A 17,834-nucleotide genomic window follows, 5' to 3' on the forward strand; every position below is an offset into this window, starting at 1 on the left:
AAACAGTGAGGGGCTGAGATATTGTCCAAATACACAGGCTATGCTACCAAATTACCAACTGCGCGCTCACACTTCCCCCCATCAGATCAACTTCAGCTGGAGCCGGGCGATGCAGGCGTGGGGTACTCCCCACGCCCCACTATAAAATGAAGTGACGCCAGCAGCTGGGTGACAAGATCACTAGTGGCATTTAGGATTCTTAATTCATCAGACAACTAGAGAAGCAGCCATAGGAGTCCAGACATTGGAAGCAATCATGAAAGCCTTCAACAATACAATCATGAGATTATTATCTTCCTCCCTGAAATATTTATATATATTTATTTAGCTCCTCCTTGCCTGTTCATCAGCCTATCAGGAGCAAATTTTATTTCTCTTTTGTAAAGGGCTACTTCTCATTTACTGAAAAATGAGATCAGTGGTGCTTTTTATCTTTGTTTATTTTGTGGCTGAGGGTTTTTTTTTATCTCTTACCAATCATTACTTGGGGCTTCTGTGCTAGCTATCTGCTTCATGCATGACATGGTTGAATTACACCTGGCCAGTTATCAGGGTGTGTGTGTGTGTGTGTGTCTGTATTCAACTTTCCCTGGCCTATCTTTTCTTTATATAATATTTGTTTTGATAAGTAATTGGCTACATTCCCAGAATCAATCCAAAGACACAACAGCTTGCAAATTCTTTTGAGGATGAAAATCCAACACATTAATTAATCTAGAGCATGTTATTATTAACCTCTTTTTCATGTTCTACATAAAGAAATGTGTAGAATATGTATATAAAATATTGTGTTTAGCATGTGACTATTTCCAAGATCTAGCTGTTCCCTTCTCACAAGGCCATGAAAGGCCATGCAGTAGTTTGAGAGATTAGGATTCAAATCCTCTCTTGGCCATGATAACCTATTGGGAGACCCTGGGCATGTCACACACTCTCAGCCTATAATACATTTTCCTTAGTAGTTGGAATCTACTTGATTATAACAACAATCTGCAAAACATTGCAGATTCTAGGGAATGCTGTAGGTCAGCAACTCAGTTCATGTAGTTGAAAGCGTGATCCTGAATATGTCCCCATGCATGTCTAGGTGGACACATGTCTGCTACAGACCTTGGAATTTACAAACCTTGCTTTGACCTACAAATCCCAGTATCCCTCACTCAATATGGCTAGTTTCATACTGACTGAGGGGTTCTGGGTGCTACAGCTCAAAAGAGCAAATCGTTCAAGGTCTGTTATACATATACTTCCAAGAGATGTAATGAAATTAACAAGACTTCAGCTGGATCTACACTGCAGTGAACTGCACTGAATGGAATTATATGGATCTACACTGTATCATATGGCAGTGTAAATGGGACCTAAATTATAACAAATAATTGTGCTAATATAATTACTAACCCTAATTCTCTATCCAGTTCTGTGTTTCTGTACATTGAGAGCAAAACATCCACAAGCACATCACTTTGAACTGTGCAAAAATCAGCCACATTACTGGGATTTGGATTCAAAACCAGGACAATAATGCCATGAAATCAAAGTTGAATCAGTTTCCTGGATGAAAATTTCCTTTCTCGTCAAAGTTGTTATTTACTCTATTAAAGAAAACCCAAATCAGCCACAAAGAAAAGGAAACAATCAAAATATTAAAGCAATATAAGAATTCAGTAGAAAAATACTCTATACACATATAAACTTCACTCTTCCATTCTTGTTCATTTTTGTTTCTGGATATGGGCATCTTCTTCAAGCATTATGAACAAACACTTAACCAGCAAAGTAGTGCTGTGGGATTCCTTTCACCCCGAGTCCTGTTATCTGTTAAAGGAAAAGAAACAGATCATTTTACTATGAAGAAGAAACGTCTGGCAATCCACCTAACTCTGTTTATAGGGTGAGGGACAGGTGCCCCTTAGTCTTTTGCTTCAGGCAGCAAAATATCTTTGGTCTAGGATAGTCCTGTGTCCTTTATGATAAGGGATGTCTCCTATTTGAAGGTTGGAGTTTTTTTCCTTTTATATAGATTTTCAAAAATCTAAAAACCCCGTATTTTAGGGGTCTTCCATCAAGAAAAAAAGTGTAATCATGTATATATGTAGACAATACACAAATGTACACAATAAGCAACTTTTATACATAAATATTTGACTAAATTAACTGAAATAAGTTATTTCATTTGGTATTTTGGTAATACACAAAGTTGCTAATACAGACTTCCTGGTTGTTAGCTCTGCATGACATGAATATAAACTGCTCCATATTACTATTTTGAAAGCTTATAGTAACACTACTGGCCTATCTCATTCATTTACCTAAAGCAGTGTTTCTCAATCTTCCTAATGCCGCAACTCCTTAATACAGTCCCTCATGTTGTGGTGACCCCCAACTGTAAAATTATTTTTGTTGCTACTTCAGAACTGTCATTTTGCTATTATTGTGAATTGTAATGTAAATATCTGATATGCAGGATGTATTTCCATTCACTGGACCAAATTTGGCACAAATACTTGATACGCCCAAATTTGAATACTGGTGGGGAATGGGGAGGGGGGATTGAGTTTGGCATTTTGGTGTTGTTGTTGCTGGGATTTATAGTTCACCTACAATCAAAGAGCATTCTGAACTCCACCAACGATGGAATTGAACCAAACTTGGCACACAGAACTCCCTTGACCAACAGAAAATACTGGAATGGTTTGATGGGCATTGACCTTGAGTTTTGAAGTTGTAATTCACCCACATCCAGAGAGCACTGTGGACTCAAACAATGATGGATCTGGACCAAACTTGGCACGAATACTCAATATGCCCAAATGTGAACACTGGTGGAGTTTGGGGAAAATAGACCTTGACATTTGGAAGTTGTAGTTCCTGGGATTTAAAGTTCACCTACAATCAAAGTGCATTCTGAACTCCACCAATGATGAAATTTGTCCAAAATTCCCATACAGAACTCCCATGACCAACAAAAAATAACTGTGTTTACTGATGGTCTTTGGCAACCCCTCTGACACCCCCTTGCAACTCCCCAGGGGTTGCGAAACACTGACCCAGAGGATCTGCAAATGTTACCGTGGACCTAAGGAATCCACAGAGGGGAAGACAGACACGTCTCCAAGCACTGATTGAATGACTGCTTTTACTTTGGAAAAAGTCCAACACATTTCAGCCTATGTACATTCCAGTGGCCTTCTTAAGAGGCAATATCTCATCTAACTGCAGAAATTTCTGTAGCCAAACATTACATTTCATTTGCTAGATAGAAAGAAATTTAAAAGCCTCATTGGTGTGTACATTTAATTTTGTTTAATCAAAAATTACTTTATTGATATATTTTTGGTCACAACAGTAAAAGATGGCCTTCAGATAGTTGGTCTTTGACAGAATTTATTAAATTGATTTTCACACATTTGTGCAAAACTAGGAGCCTTGTTATTGCAGGGACATTTAGAACATAAAACTGAACACTTGTAAGTTTGCATCTTTGTTGTTGATCAAGTTCATCTTTGTGTGTGTCTGTGTGTGTTTGTAGTTAAAGGTACAAACTCTTTGCAGTGAAAGTTTTGCTAGAAACTCTCTCTCTCTCTCTCTTCCACCCTTCACCCTCATTCCTTTTCTCTCTCATAAGCTAGAGGCAAGAGCTCTTACAAGGGCTGCCAAATTCCCAACAAGTCCGCTCATTGTGTCAAGGCATTCTGATTTTGCCAGAAAAGTGAGACACTGGCAAGAATATTTTCCATCCCTATTGTACTGTAATGATGTGAAGAGAGTGGGAAGGGAGTTTACCTCCAGGACACGATTTCCTAATTGGACTCTTACACTGGTGGTGGATCTGAACTAACTCATTGCTCAAAATGCTCCAATTCGCTGCTTGGCACACCTGTATCTGTAACGCCTGTTTTACTGAGAGGCATGAATTGCCAGGCACTGTCAGGGAATGCCTAAGAACAGAAGGCTCCTAAGGGATCAAGACCAGATCCAGACCCCATTAGGCTGCTTTCTGAGGTTCACCCAAGCCCCAGGCACATGATCTGCCACATGATCAGATAGTCACACCTCCACTTCATAACAGAAGCAAAGAGTGAAGAAGGTGGATCTCAAACACAGACCTGGGGCTGCTATTACGGACATGAAAGCAGTGTCCATTACAGCACAAAATAGTGTGGGAAGACAACCACATCCTGCACAAGTTTATAGTCCTACACAAGGAACTAGATAGGCAGAGGAGTTAGCTGGCAGGGAAAGTTCTTCCCCATTGCCCTCTTGATCTGGCTTTCTCTCTTTCTCGCCTTCTGTCTCATAGATCATAGAAGAATAGAGTTGGAAGAGACCACATGGGCCATCTAGTCCAACCCCCTGCCATGCAGGAAAAGCACAACCAAAACACCTCCAACAGATGGCCATCCAGCCTCTGTTTTAAAACTTCTAACATACTCCAAGGCAGAGAGTTCCACAACTGAACAGCTCATACAGTCAGGAAGTTCTTCCTAATGTTCTGGTGGAATCCTCTTTCCTATAATTTAAACCCATTGTTCTGAATCCTAGTTTCCAGGGTAGCAGAAAAAAACAAGCCTGCTCCCTCTTCCTTATGACTTCCTTTCACAAATTTATACATGGTCTCCTGTTCGTTAGACTGATAATTCTCAGGACATGCCTCTTTTTATTCAGTTTAGTGGCCATATGGCAAGCCTCTGAGTCCTCCATTTCTTCTCCTGTGAACATGGCGAGAAACAAGATGCTTCCAGATAGATAGATAGATAGGCCCTAACTTTCCTATGTATAAAAATATAGTTCTTTCCTATGTATAAAAATATAGTTCTTTCATTTTCTACTTTTAGAGATCGGCTCCTGTAATAACTTAAGCTTATTTGCTCTACTGCTAACTCAAGAAGCTTCTGATCTGCCAACATGGCTGTTGTTACTGCTTTACTTTTTAAATGCATTTTTCTTTTTGAAATTGCTCAACAAGAAAAGGTGCAAAGAAATTGTCACCTTTTGAGTACATGGATGGAGAGGGGTGACTATGAAAGAATAACCATTTATCTTTCAAAAACTACGTATCATGCTGTATTATCTGTCATTTCCATAAATGACAACTAGGAATCCAAAACTCAAAGCAAGTGGGATTTCTTTCTTTTGGTCACTTTACATCCATCCCTTGGTTTCCCCCTTCCTGTTTCATCTCAGCATGACAGGGAAAGGTCTTCTTGCCTTAAGTCCCACATTGGTGAAAAGGCAGAATATAACATAAATTAGATAATTAAATGAAATTAAAATCAATAGGAATAGATTGGGCTTTCCATATGTATGTATTGGTCACTCACAGAGGGCTTCTGAAATTAACTCATTCAAGACTTTTCTGAAATTACGATGAAGGCTGCATGTTGTCCATCCCTGGGGTAAGCTAGAGAACTTTGGAAAGTTACTTTCTTTGGGCCAGAGCTATCATTATGCATATGTTGCCTATCAACGTATGGATACCTTATGAATTTCACAGAGTTTTCTTAAGCAAGGAATACTCAAAGGTGGTTTTGCCCAGTTCCTTCACCTAAAATATAGCCTATAGCACCTGATCTTCATTGCTGTTTCCCATCTAAGTACTAACCAGAACTGACCCTGCTGAGCCTTCACCTATATATAGATGAGCTTATAGGAACCTAAACATCATTTAGTAAACTATCATATCTTAGAAATTGAGCAAATTGCAGAAAAGTTACAGTCCTCCAGGAGGAGATAATTTGAACATTCACCTTTATGAAATATTGCACTCATTTCCAAAACTGAACAAGACCTATTTACCTTGAAAATTTCTCCAGCATGAGGTTCCTTGGCTAATTTGACCTTGTCCAGTCCATCATAAGCAGAAGTGACATACATTTCTGAATAATCTTTCCCTCCAAAGCAGCAAGATGTGATTCTGGAAGCTGGCATCCGCACAGTTTGAATTCTTTTCCCTACATGAAACCAAGTAACAGGACAAATACAGCTGTTGAGTCAGCTGCCATGCCACACAAAGGAATTAGGTTAAACAAAATAACCTATTTGCATACATTGAAGATTTCTTTCTCATTTTCTGTAACCACAATATAGGCAGAAACAGGGAGACCAATTGCTACTCAATTCTAAAAGCATCAATTGGTGTCCAGGCTGAAAATTTCTCATATAAGTCTAAGTGCATTTAATCAAATTAGGAAAATTGAGTGCATGGGTGTAACAAAGACTCAGTTGTCTGAACATGCTACAGCATAAATTAGTACAGTTATCCCTTTGTATCTACAGATTCGGCATCCACGAATTCAACAATCCACAGCTTGAAAATATGAATAATTTTCAGTCGGATGTTTGTAACTCGAGGACTGCCTGTATTTGGGACATTAAAGCCACTTGGTTTTAGTACACATTTTAAAGGCTCTCTCCAAGGTTGCATCTTTGTGTATTTTCAGATGCCATTTGGTGGCCTTTGATAGCAGTTAGTATGATAGACCATGATATTGGTATTACTTATCCTATTATCTCTTCTCAGCCTGACCTGCTCATAGGACTGTTGAGGGAATGGCAATTATGTGGAGAAGGATCTTAAACTCCTTGCAAAAGACATCAGGAATAAATTACTAATATGTCAATATGCAGAGTTTAGTCCCATGTTATGGAATCTGATCTTGGCTCCATCGACTTCTGGCAAATGGGAACTTAGGTGCACAGAGGCCAGGTCTTCTCAGATGGGATGACAATGACTCACATAACATGCTCACTTGGATATGGCAGAGTTCTCATTAATATTTTACCTGTTTCAGGGTCAATACGGATCACTCGTCCACCATCAAAACAGGCCACCCAAAGTTTCCCATCTATGTCGATACACATCCCATCAGGAAGTGCTTCTTCTTTTTCAAGTTTATACACAGGTTTGCAACTACTACGATCTGCATCCAGAATAAATTGGACAGGAGTACATAAGGCAATGCAGAAGATACACACAAACACACCCACACACCCTTGTACTTTTTCAGTTTTTTAAAAAGCTCTTGGATTCTGTGTTTTATTAGAGATATCCAGAAATTACAACTTCTGGATATCTGAATAAATGAATTTTATTTTTACAGTCACCGACCACGAGTGTAACACGTCAAGACATTAAAAACAGAGGGTTTTTTTAGTGTTAACATCCAGACCAAAAATTAACAACATTAAAAGCAGAAAGTCCATAAAATATGGAATCGATCTAAACCAGTGGTTCTCAAACTATGGGTCCCCTGGTGTTTTGGCCTACAACTTCCAGAAATCCTAGCCAGTTTATCAGCTGTTAGGATTTCTGGGAGTTGGAGGCCAAAACATCTGGGGAACTACAGGTTTTGAACCACTGATTTACATGGCTTCATATGTGACACTTACAAAAACTTTATTCTCAACCCTGTCATAATGCCTTGTCTCTTATGTGCAGGGGAACAGGCAATTATGGCAAATGAAAAGTCTGCTATAACAGAGCCTGGAATATCTATTTTTTGGATTGCAACTTCCAGAAATTCTTGGGAAACAATAGGTATTGTAATTCAAAAAGCCACTGCTACTTCTCTGAACCTTTGACATATATCTTTCCCTTGTACAAGCAATGGACAAGGCTCTTCCAGTTGACAAGATGTTTCTTTTCTCCATCTTGGTTAGTTTAGTTCCCAAAATGGAAAAAATGCCAACATGATCTGACTGAGTCCCTGCATGATAGGCAAAAATTCAGAGGTGCACCATTTCTAAATAATGTATCTCTATAGTGTAAGAAACCTGTACTGGCATAAAACTCTTAAAATAACCATTTTATATAATACCAATAGACAAGAAGCACAATTTAAATTAACATTTTATTTGTAGTTCTTCACTCTCATAGGAGTCCTGCGCACCTAGCCCTAGCAAAGAAGCCTCCAGTGGCACAGAGAGTTAAATGCTTGCGCCAGCAGGACTGCTAACCAAAATGTCGGCGGTTCAAATCTGGGGAGTGGGGTGAGCTCCCATCTGTCAGCTCCAGCTTCTCATGCAGGGACATGAGAGAAGCCTCCCACAGGATGGTAAAACGTTTGGGCAAAATCCTTGCAGATTGCCACTTCTCTTACACCAGAAGCGACTTGCAGTTTCTCAAGTCTCTCCTGACACGAAAAAAGAGCCCCAGCAAACCTGATGACTGAAATGCATTGTAAGGCTATTGACTTTCATCTATAGTATAATTCTGATAAAATATCAGGAAACATCTGATAAAAGCAAACATACCAATTTCTCCAGTGCACACATCATAGTTGAAGGCATGTACAGCATATGTCAGGCTGTCAATGTAGAAGAAGGTCCTGTGGTCCAGGGACCAATCCAGCCCATTGGAGATGTCTACCTTCTCTATCTGTTTCATGACACAACAGTCAGGAGGGAGAGTATAGAGAGCCCCTTGGTGTCTTGCCCTGACCCCGGGCGCTGTCTCTTCAGCCATGGTACCTAAATTGTGGGTGCAGGAGTATGAGTCAGGTTATTTCAGTGTTGTGCGACCTCTTCAAAGTGTTAGGAGAGTTGTGTTGGATTGCACAATAAAGTCTATTTTACCCAGCTTTTCCCAATCTAGTGTCCTCCAGATATAGTGGACTACATCTCCAATGCATCTTCCAAAAGGCTTCTAGTTCAATAACTCTAGTTCCCCCTACATAAATTATGAGGGGGGGGGGAATTATTGTTTTCTTACAAGCTGTTACAGAGGAACTTTATTTAAAGCTGTTGATATTGTATTTCATGCATACCAGATCTATCTCTGTACTTTCTGACCTTCTCAGAGGAATCCCTAAGGCGGGGTCAAAGTATAACCTTCCAGGCACCACTGAATTGCACTTCTCAGCATTCCTTATCATTGATTATGTTAGCTACACCTGAAAGTTGTTGCCGCCCAAGACTGTCTGGTGAACAAGTACATTTTCCTCACATCCCTCTGCAAGATTTCCCATTGCAGATTCTTGGTTAGCAAAATATAGTATTCTATTTATGTGTTAAATTTCTAACTTTTATTATAAACCAGCCAGACTTCCACGATCTGTTGCCCTTCGGACTATAACCTCTATCACTCCCTGGCCATTAGCCTTGTTGGCTAATGCTGATCAGACTCGTCTGAAATCTCTAGAATACTGCAAGTTGCCTAAGACTGCTCCAAATACAATACTTTACAGTTATCAAATAGGGTTAAAACACTTTCTACAGATTAGGGCAAAAGATAAACTTTTCAATCTGATCTTTGCCCTAATGGTTTCTTTTTAACTAAATTTATCTTGGATGATTTCCAACTCTTTTGTGAAGCAGCTCATAGCACTGATATCTTACATAATATAGTTAGACCAACAACTTCACATTTTAGATCTTTTTTCCAAAGCCATTCTCTGGAAAATGCTTTCTAGTCTTAGCAGTTGTTACTTTTTAACTTGGCATGTTACTTTTAAACAGAAAACCTTTCTGTTGTCGAAGACTTTCATGGCCAGAATCAATGGGTTGCTGTGAGTTTTCTGGGCTGTATGGCCAAGTTCCAGAAGCATGGCCCTACAGCCATGAACACGTCAGGAGAGAATGCTTCTGGAACATGGAAAACTCACAGCAACCCAGAAAACCTTTCAGTTCTCATTAACAATTACAATAGTTCTTTTTCAATTATGAAATAAATATTGTTATGCAGCCTTGCACTTTATCCCGTGCTCTCTTCCCACGATTACAGCACAGCACTTCTCCCATTCCCAGTTCAAGCGCAAGGCTGCTTAGGTCAGCTAGGGACTAGGTGTTTTCAAAAGCTTGTTTAAACAGCCAAGTCTTCAGGTCCCCATGGACCTGAAGACCGTAGTACTCTGTTACTCATCTTCCTCCCTCCCTCCCTCCCTCCCTCCCTTTCTTCCATTATACTTTCTACAAACCATCAAAAAAGTGGGATCTGTATAGAGTAAATAGATACACTTTCAATGTTATTCAATTTTGTACATAATAGTGTCAGTACTCAACCAATTAGGAATGTCAGAAGTGAGAAGTAAGCATATAGTATTATTTAATGTTTCTCAGATATATACATACCTGCAAAATACCTCCCCATTGGGTCTACTTTTCCATCATTAAATCTGTTGTTGGGCTTATCTGCTTCTAGATCAATGATATTAACAAGGTTCTGATCTTCCCAGTCCAAGAAGGCAAACCTGGTTCCTACTGTGATCACATACCCGCCACACTTGCGAAGGGCTATGGAGCCAACACGAGCATCTGCAGGCAGGACAGATATGGACACAGTTCAAAAGCAAGACCACAGTAATCACACAATGCACAGGAGCTAGCATGGTGTAGTAGTTTGCATTTTGGTCTATGACAAAAACAAACATTTTATATCTTAGACTCCTTTCCTCTTAATTCAATACTGGATTTCTTTATTCTTTATTGATTCTTCTCGTGTTCCCATTTTTTGGTTCAATTTGGAAACGTTTTTTGGACAGTTCCAAGGTACTAAGGCCAGCATGATTCAATCTACGTATTACTACAAGAAGATCTGAATCGCTCTGTCGATTGCTTCCCGTTGTCAGACTGGTAAGCTGCAAAAATTCATCCATTTGCAATAAAGTTCTCTAAAGGGAGTAAAAAATGGACTTTGAGACAGTGATGGATGGGCCAACAGCCTTTGTGCCATGTCAATTCAAGTGACAGTCATATTGCACCAGTATAGTATGCATATTAGATTTGATCCTCATATACATTATTATCAATTTGATCACTGCTGTAATGTTCAACCATTTGAAATGGTTGAACAGAAACTCTATGAAGCTTTAGGCGCTTTTGCTGCCTATAACAGGGAAAACCAGCTGATTCCTAATCCATCTAAAATGCAGACATGTATTTTTAATCTTAAGAACAGACAAGCATCTCAAGCTCTGAGGATTAGCTGGGAAGGAATCCCACTGGAGCATTGCAACACACCAAAATACTTGGGAGTTACTCTGAACCATGCTCTGACTTACAAGAAGCATTGCTTGAATATCAGGCAAAAAGTGGGTGCTAGAAATAATATCATACGTAAACTGACTGGGGATCACAACCAGATATAGTGAAGACATCTACCCTTTCAACTTTGCTATTCTGCTGCTGAATACACATGCACAGTGTAGAATACATCTCACCACACTAAAACAGTGGATGTGGCTCTTAATGAGACATGCCGCATTAACACAGAATGTCTACAACCAACACCACTGGAGAAATTATACTGTTTAGCTGGTATCACACCACCTGACATCCATCAGGAAGTAGCAGCCTAGAATGAAAAAACCAAAGCATTGACATCTTTGGCCCATCCTCTGTTCAAATATCAGCCAGCATGTCAATGTCCTAAATCAGGAAAGAGCTTCCTAAGATCTACAGAGATACTCGCAGGAACACATCAGCAAGCAAGTCCAAAAGTGACAGGTAAAACCCAGAACCTGAATCGGTGGCTGATGCCAGATGAGAAATTCCCTCCTGGGTACACAGAAGACTGGATGACTTGGAAGGTGCTGAACAGACTGTGCAGATGCAGAGCCAATCTTAAGAAATGGGGCCACAAAGTGGAGTCCACAACATGCGAGTGAGAAGAAAAGCAAACCACAGACCACTTACTACAATGCAGTCTGAGCCCTGCCACATGCACAATGGAGGACCTTCTTATAGTGACACCAGAGCCACTCCAAGTGGCCAGCTACTGGTCAGGGGAAATTAAGTACAGTGCCAAGTTTTTTACTTTCTTTGTGGTTTTTTTTATACATTATAGCTCTATTCTCAATTCGCTTCTGACAGGATAAATCACTCAATCAATCTGATTAAAGAAAATTAAATTTCACTCTGTTTGTTTTCTGCCACATCACTGAAACTAGTTAGATGAATTTTCACCCAGTATTGGAGGGCATGTTCAACATCATTTCTTATGTGAGATAGATAAAATTAACTTGGAGAGCTACGTGGTACCTCAGTTTTTTCAGTGTTTATACCAAATTTTGAAGGTATTTTAGCAGGCATGTAGCCAGGGTGGGGGGGGCTTGAGGGGCTTCAGCCCCCCCCCCCCGAAATTTTCATGGTGCGAAAAGGCCTTACTGGTGCATTATTTAAACTGTTATGTTTATTCATATCATGATCTGATCACCATACTCTGGTTGCTCTGGTTGCTTCTGGGTTGAGAGAATCGGCCGTCTACGAATACGTTGCCCAGGGGACGCCCGGATGTCTTGCAATCCTGCGAGGAGACCACCTGCTGCAATGCACCCTGAGCCCTGCCACATGCACGATGGAGGACCTTCTTGCGGCAACCCCAGAGGCACTCCAAGTGGCCAGATACTGGTCAAAGGACATTTAACCAAATACCAAATTTGCAAAATCTGTGTGGGTTTTTTTTTCTTTCTTTTTTTCTTTTTCTTTTTAATCTCTGTGTTTGTTTTGCTCTGTTAGAATTGTAATACAATGGTTGCTGATGACACGATAAATAAAAATAAATAAAATCACCATACTCAATATATCCCATATTCATGGGGGTATTGGGGTAATGATACAAAAGGTTTGCTAGGGTAGACCCTCTTTCACTCAGACTCAGCCCCCCCTGAAACTCACCCCCCCCGAAACCCCCCTGAAAAATTCCCCCCCCCCCCCGAAACGAAATCCTGGCTACGGGGCTGTATTTTAGGGATGACATACCCTCAAATATAGATTGTTGAGGTATATACAAATTATACAAAAATTAATTTAAGAAGTCTGAGACACCCAGTTTTGTTGTTGTTGTTCATGCAGAATCATTATTGGGCTGCAAATTGGAGAGGCCCCCCTCTCTCAGGGGCAAATGAAACTGATGTGCAACATGATGATTGTAGGCAGCCCCCCTCCAGAGCAACTAAACTGTACAATTACTAATTATGATTATCCAGAATACTGCTGAGCTTAGTTACAGATACCATAAAATAGATCAGTTGTTAGAAAATGAGTCAGCTGAGATTGAGCAGCCAAATACATCCATATCTAAGGAAACCTAAATAATTTGGGTACGCTGAATTAATGTTGACAATTGCATGTTGCATGAACAGTGACATTGAGAGATAACGTGCTTGGGTAAAGCAGAGCCCACTCAACCCAAAAGCATTGCTTTACAACTTTCCTGTGCTGTACTTCAACATAAATATCTCCAGGGCTCCTTATGGATAGTTAATGTATTCTTACTGTCAGAGAAGTGGAAAGCTGGAGCTTTTTGGCTTAGGGGCTAAAAGAACTTTGGGGAATGTGTTGCCACTCCTCATAGGGTTTGGTTTCCAGACCTTTTGTTATTTAAATTCCCATAAAACCCACTGGGGAGTTTAGACCAGTAACACTCCCTCAACCTAAGGCAATGGAAAATCTCCTCTGAATAAAAATTGTCAAGAAAATTGTAATGGGGTGCCATAAAGCAGAAAAACAGAAGGGACATAACAACGACAATAAAAAAATACATGCATAGCTGGATTCTTAAAGACAGACTGTAATCTGTCTCGGTAATCAATTGAATTTTGTTCTGCCTTCATCCCTTATAGTCTGAAACAATTTTCCAAAATACTCTAAACAGACTACCAGAGGTTGCAGGTTTAGAAAAAGTATTGCTCTTACCCACAGGCACACACTGAACTTCATTGGTGATTGAATTCCAGCGGCACACTTTCTGTGAATTGATATCCACAAAAACAAGGGAATTCTGCCTTTCTTCCCAGACAGGGCACTCTCCCATCCTGTTCTTCTCTTTCACAATAGTCTCAATTTTAATGGAAGACATGGTCTAAATGGGAGAGAACAACCAAAGAGCACTAGTAAACATGAAGAGGAATGCAATTAACCTGTTTTCCCTCCCACGGTGAGACCTGCTTCAGCAGTCAAGGTTGCAAATTAAGCCTATGTTTGCTTTCTGGTACTGAACATAAAATACATTACATGGAAAACACGGAGATGGGGAAAAGACTGTGTTATGAGAGGGAGCATTTTCTTCTAAAAAAGAAAAGAAAAGTTAGAGCTAGAAACTACTGTATTTTGGGTCAAAAATGATGGGGATCTAGCTATGCCTGACCACAAGGTGGTAATCTGAAAGTCTGACTGTGTTCACCTCTGTTTTACCACTAGGAATTGTTCACATGAAAAATTTATTTTCTCAATCCTGCAAATAACTTTTTGCAAAAAGAGTATCTGGTGTCACTATTTATATTGCCATTACAGGCAAGATAAAATTCTGGAAAAATTCAGCAAAACAGAGACAAAATATGAAGAATAATGTTCAGTGTTATATGACACTTCTTTCTAAACTAGCTTTTAAATCAAACCAGAGCATTAAATGTGCACTGATAGGCATCTATATTGAAATAATAATATTATAATAATGTACGCTATAGTGAATATCATCAAACAGATTACAGTTTAAGAGGTTATTATAAAGACCTGCAATGGTTGATCTTATCTGCAATTGAAAGTTGGTTTATTGTAGGTTAGAACTAGTCAGCAGTCACATGAATCAAAAGGCATGTCCTAACTCTCCACTTTTCACAATAGCCTGTTCTGCAACATCAATCATGCGGGACGTAATTGACCTTTTACTAAGGAAAGCAGGAACTGGTGGATGTCAGAAGGATAGTAAAAGTATAAAGGAGAATTGCAGAGATTCACAGATGAAAATAGTTCATTCCAATTTGTCTTCAAGGCATCAAAACATACATGTACATTCACATAAACAGGTCAAAGTAGCCCCTTTTAAAAAGGAAACTTTGCAATTGTGGAAGTCTGAAATTTATGACCAAAAAAAGGGGGGGGGAATATAGCCTCAGTGAAGTGGTGATGTATTTGAAATTGCACAATTCTGGATGAATAAATTATTATTTTTATTACCATAAAAGTTTCATGAAAGAGATGTACTGGACACAAAAGGAGCGCTGAGGCTCATTTTAAGACCATTCACAGGAATGCCTATTCTAACTGTCACTATAAAAAAAAACTAACACAGATGAATCTGAGAGTTCCCATCTCACGTGTAGATAAGTGCCTATAGCTGTTTCCATGTGTATCAGTAGCTCTGAAGACAATTGCTCCCCAACTCCAAAATCCTCAGTTTCCAAACACTTATGAAACAATTTACAGACAGAGTCCGATGGAGCAACCAGTGGAATTAATTTTGCATCATATGATAGGCTCCATGGGATTCGTTCTGTAAACTGTTTTTAAAGTATGTAGAAATGAGGTAGGGAGAGGGAACCCTGCATCTGATGATATAGTTTTCTATGTACTACTTGCAGCACAAACTCAATATCCTACTTATTTGAGCAAATGTCAGAACTAAAGGCCAGAGCATTTATATAGCTGGATAGCTGTAGTTCTCAAAAACCCTTAAGACACCAGATAGTCTCTAATCTTGGAAGCTAAAGCAGGGGCAGCCCTCCTTGGAGACTACCAATGAGTGCCAAGTGCTACAAGCTATATTTCAGAGGGGAAAATCACTTCTGAGTTTTCCTTGTCTAAGAAAACCCTATGAAATTCACAGGGTTGCCACAAGCAATTTATGGCAACCACATGTTGTTGCTGTTGTTGTTGTTGTGTACCTTCAAGACATTTCCAACTTATGGTGATCCTATGTTGACCCTGCCATGACTTTTCTTGGCAATATTAGTTCAGTTCAAAGGTGGTTTGTCCTTGCCTTTCTCTGAGGCCCTTCTACACTGCCATATAAACCAGATTATCAAATCAGATAATCCACATTATCTGCTTTGAACTGGAGTATATGAGTCCACACTGTGAGATAATCCAGGTCAAATCAGAAAGGGCCAGAGTGGGACTTGCCCAAGTTCACTCAATGGGTTTTCATGGCTGAGCAGTTATTCAAACCCTTGTCTCCAGAACTGTATTCTAACATTCAAGCCACTACCCTGTTCTGATCCATTGAAAGCACATGCAAATACACATTACCTACAGCTACACCACTCCTTATCTTTTTTTTCACCTCAAACATGAAACTCATAACTACACTTATTCTTTCTCAGTTATGAAAACCTCAACTAGAAATTGTTAATGTAATTGTATTTGCACAATTATATATTTTGTTTTGCCTGGTTTAAACCATTTAAAGCAAGCATATTACCAAAGGGATGTTTCAGCTACTTGGAATTTTCTTGCACTATCAGCAAGAAACCCAGCTCTCAGTTCACAGAGTTTTGAATAAAAGACGTTGCCTTCTTCTACTCCATGCAAACAATCTTGTAATACCCTGTATATATAGCCTATAGTAAAACATTTGTGGATAATTGAAATACACATTTTGAGGAAGAGTTATTTCACATGATGTTTTCTTCTTGACAGATTTCAGACTAATATAAATGGAAACAGATGGTGGGGCTGACAGGTCAATGAACACATATGGAAGATATTAATGCACAAAATATGCCGAAATATCAAATATCAGTGTACTACAAAGAATAAAATATGAACCAATTAAGAAAATATCAATGATGCAACCATTTTTATGGGAAACAAGAATTGTGCAATGAACAACAAAATCCAGTGTCCAGTCATACACTGACATTTAGGCATTTTTGTATTTTAGTATTTTTCTATATGTGTTAGAAAATGTGTTAGCCCCACCATCTTTCCTGTTCATTTTGATATTCAAAGGTTGGTGTTTTATACCTAACCTAACCTTGCAAACTAATTTTCAGATTAATATTATTATTAACATGCTCTCCGTTCCGTGGTCAAAATCTCCCACTATTAGTATATATTATTATATATATGATCTCAATATTAGTTTATAATATTGAGATCATAAATATTATAGACTAATATAACCTGGTGTAATACAATATGATAGACTAATGTAATCTGAAAAATTGCCTCTGACACCTTCATAAACAGCCAAAATAAAAGTGATCATGATGCAACATGGTGCTCCTGAGATAGCCCTTCCAAACTGTGATGGACTTCCAAACCCATCATTTCCTACCACCAAGGCCAATGATCTGTGGTTTTAACATCTGGAAGGCATCAGCTTGGGTAGGGCTATTTTAGGACATCTGAATTAATATTTTAAGTCCTAAGCAATATTTACCTTACCTTATTGTGTTCAGCCAAGTAACTTTTCCAACTGGGGACAACTTGAATAATACATTTCTTTAGGTTGGCTATTTCCTGATATACTTTTCCTGTAAGTCTAAGTGCCCAGCCCAAAGGGAAAAAAACTACCTATCGGGCGTAGCAGTGACTCTTCTTGATCCTGTTATTGAGTTCTTGCTCAATCATACGGAAACCACAAGAATGTCATCATAATAAATGTAGCACAGTAATCTTCTCTTAGAGAGCCCAAGGATTGTCGGTAGCTCTTCTAGTCAGAATGAAGTGTCAAATGAAGAGGAGAACATCTCTTTTAATAATGTGAGCATTTTTAGTGAATAAATAAGACAAAGGTATTCAGGCCATTATAAATGTCATTCTGAACCTGATCTGATAGCAAAGATAAACATTAAGAGTCAGAATGCATGATCAGATGACTAAGCAACTACCTTTCAACACTACAAAGGACACCTGTATGTAATTTTTAAAGGCTGTAGTACCTAGGTAAACCTCCATCTCTACCAACACTTAGATTAGTCTAGATTTCCCACCACTGAAAATATATATGAAGATGACAGGCATTAGTGAATGATTAGTTGATTGAAGCAGCTTCTGATGATGAGTAGTATTGGTGAAAACTATATCCTACAAAAATAATACCCACTTTCCTGAAGTCAATTTATGTTGTAAACCAGAGAGTACCATTTTTTTTTCATATGTAGTTATAACAT

At 39.0% G+C, this 17,834-nt stretch overlaps 1 protein-coding gene across 1 annotated transcript; it reads right to left on the bottom strand.

The window, feature by feature from the left end:
* Positions 1 to 1,696: 1,696 nt before the first annotated feature.
* LOC132771622 (regucalcin-like) lies at positions 1,697 to 17,202 on the bottom strand. The gene is made up of 7 exons (XM_060769844.2): positions 17,107 to 17,202; positions 13,636 to 13,801; positions 10,072 to 10,254; positions 8,257 to 8,472; positions 6,786 to 6,923; positions 5,800 to 5,954; positions 1,697 to 1,818 (listed from the first exon to the last, which is right to left on the bottom strand). The coding sequence occupies exons 2-7, from the start codon at positions 13,796 to 13,798 to the stop codon at positions 1,768 to 1,770; spliced, it is 906 nt and encodes a 301-aa protein (XP_060625827.1). The 5' UTR covers positions 13,799 to 13,801; positions 17,107 to 17,202; the 3' UTR covers positions 1,697 to 1,767.
* Positions 17,203 to 17,834: the final 632 nt, after the last annotated feature.

The sequence above is a fragment of the Anolis sagrei genome, chromosome 3, assembly GCF_037176765.1.
Source record: "Anolis sagrei isolate rAnoSag1 chromosome 3, rAnoSag1.mat, whole genome shotgun sequence".
NCBI lineage: Eukaryota > Metazoa > Chordata > Lepidosauria > Squamata > Dactyloidae > Anolis > Anolis sagrei.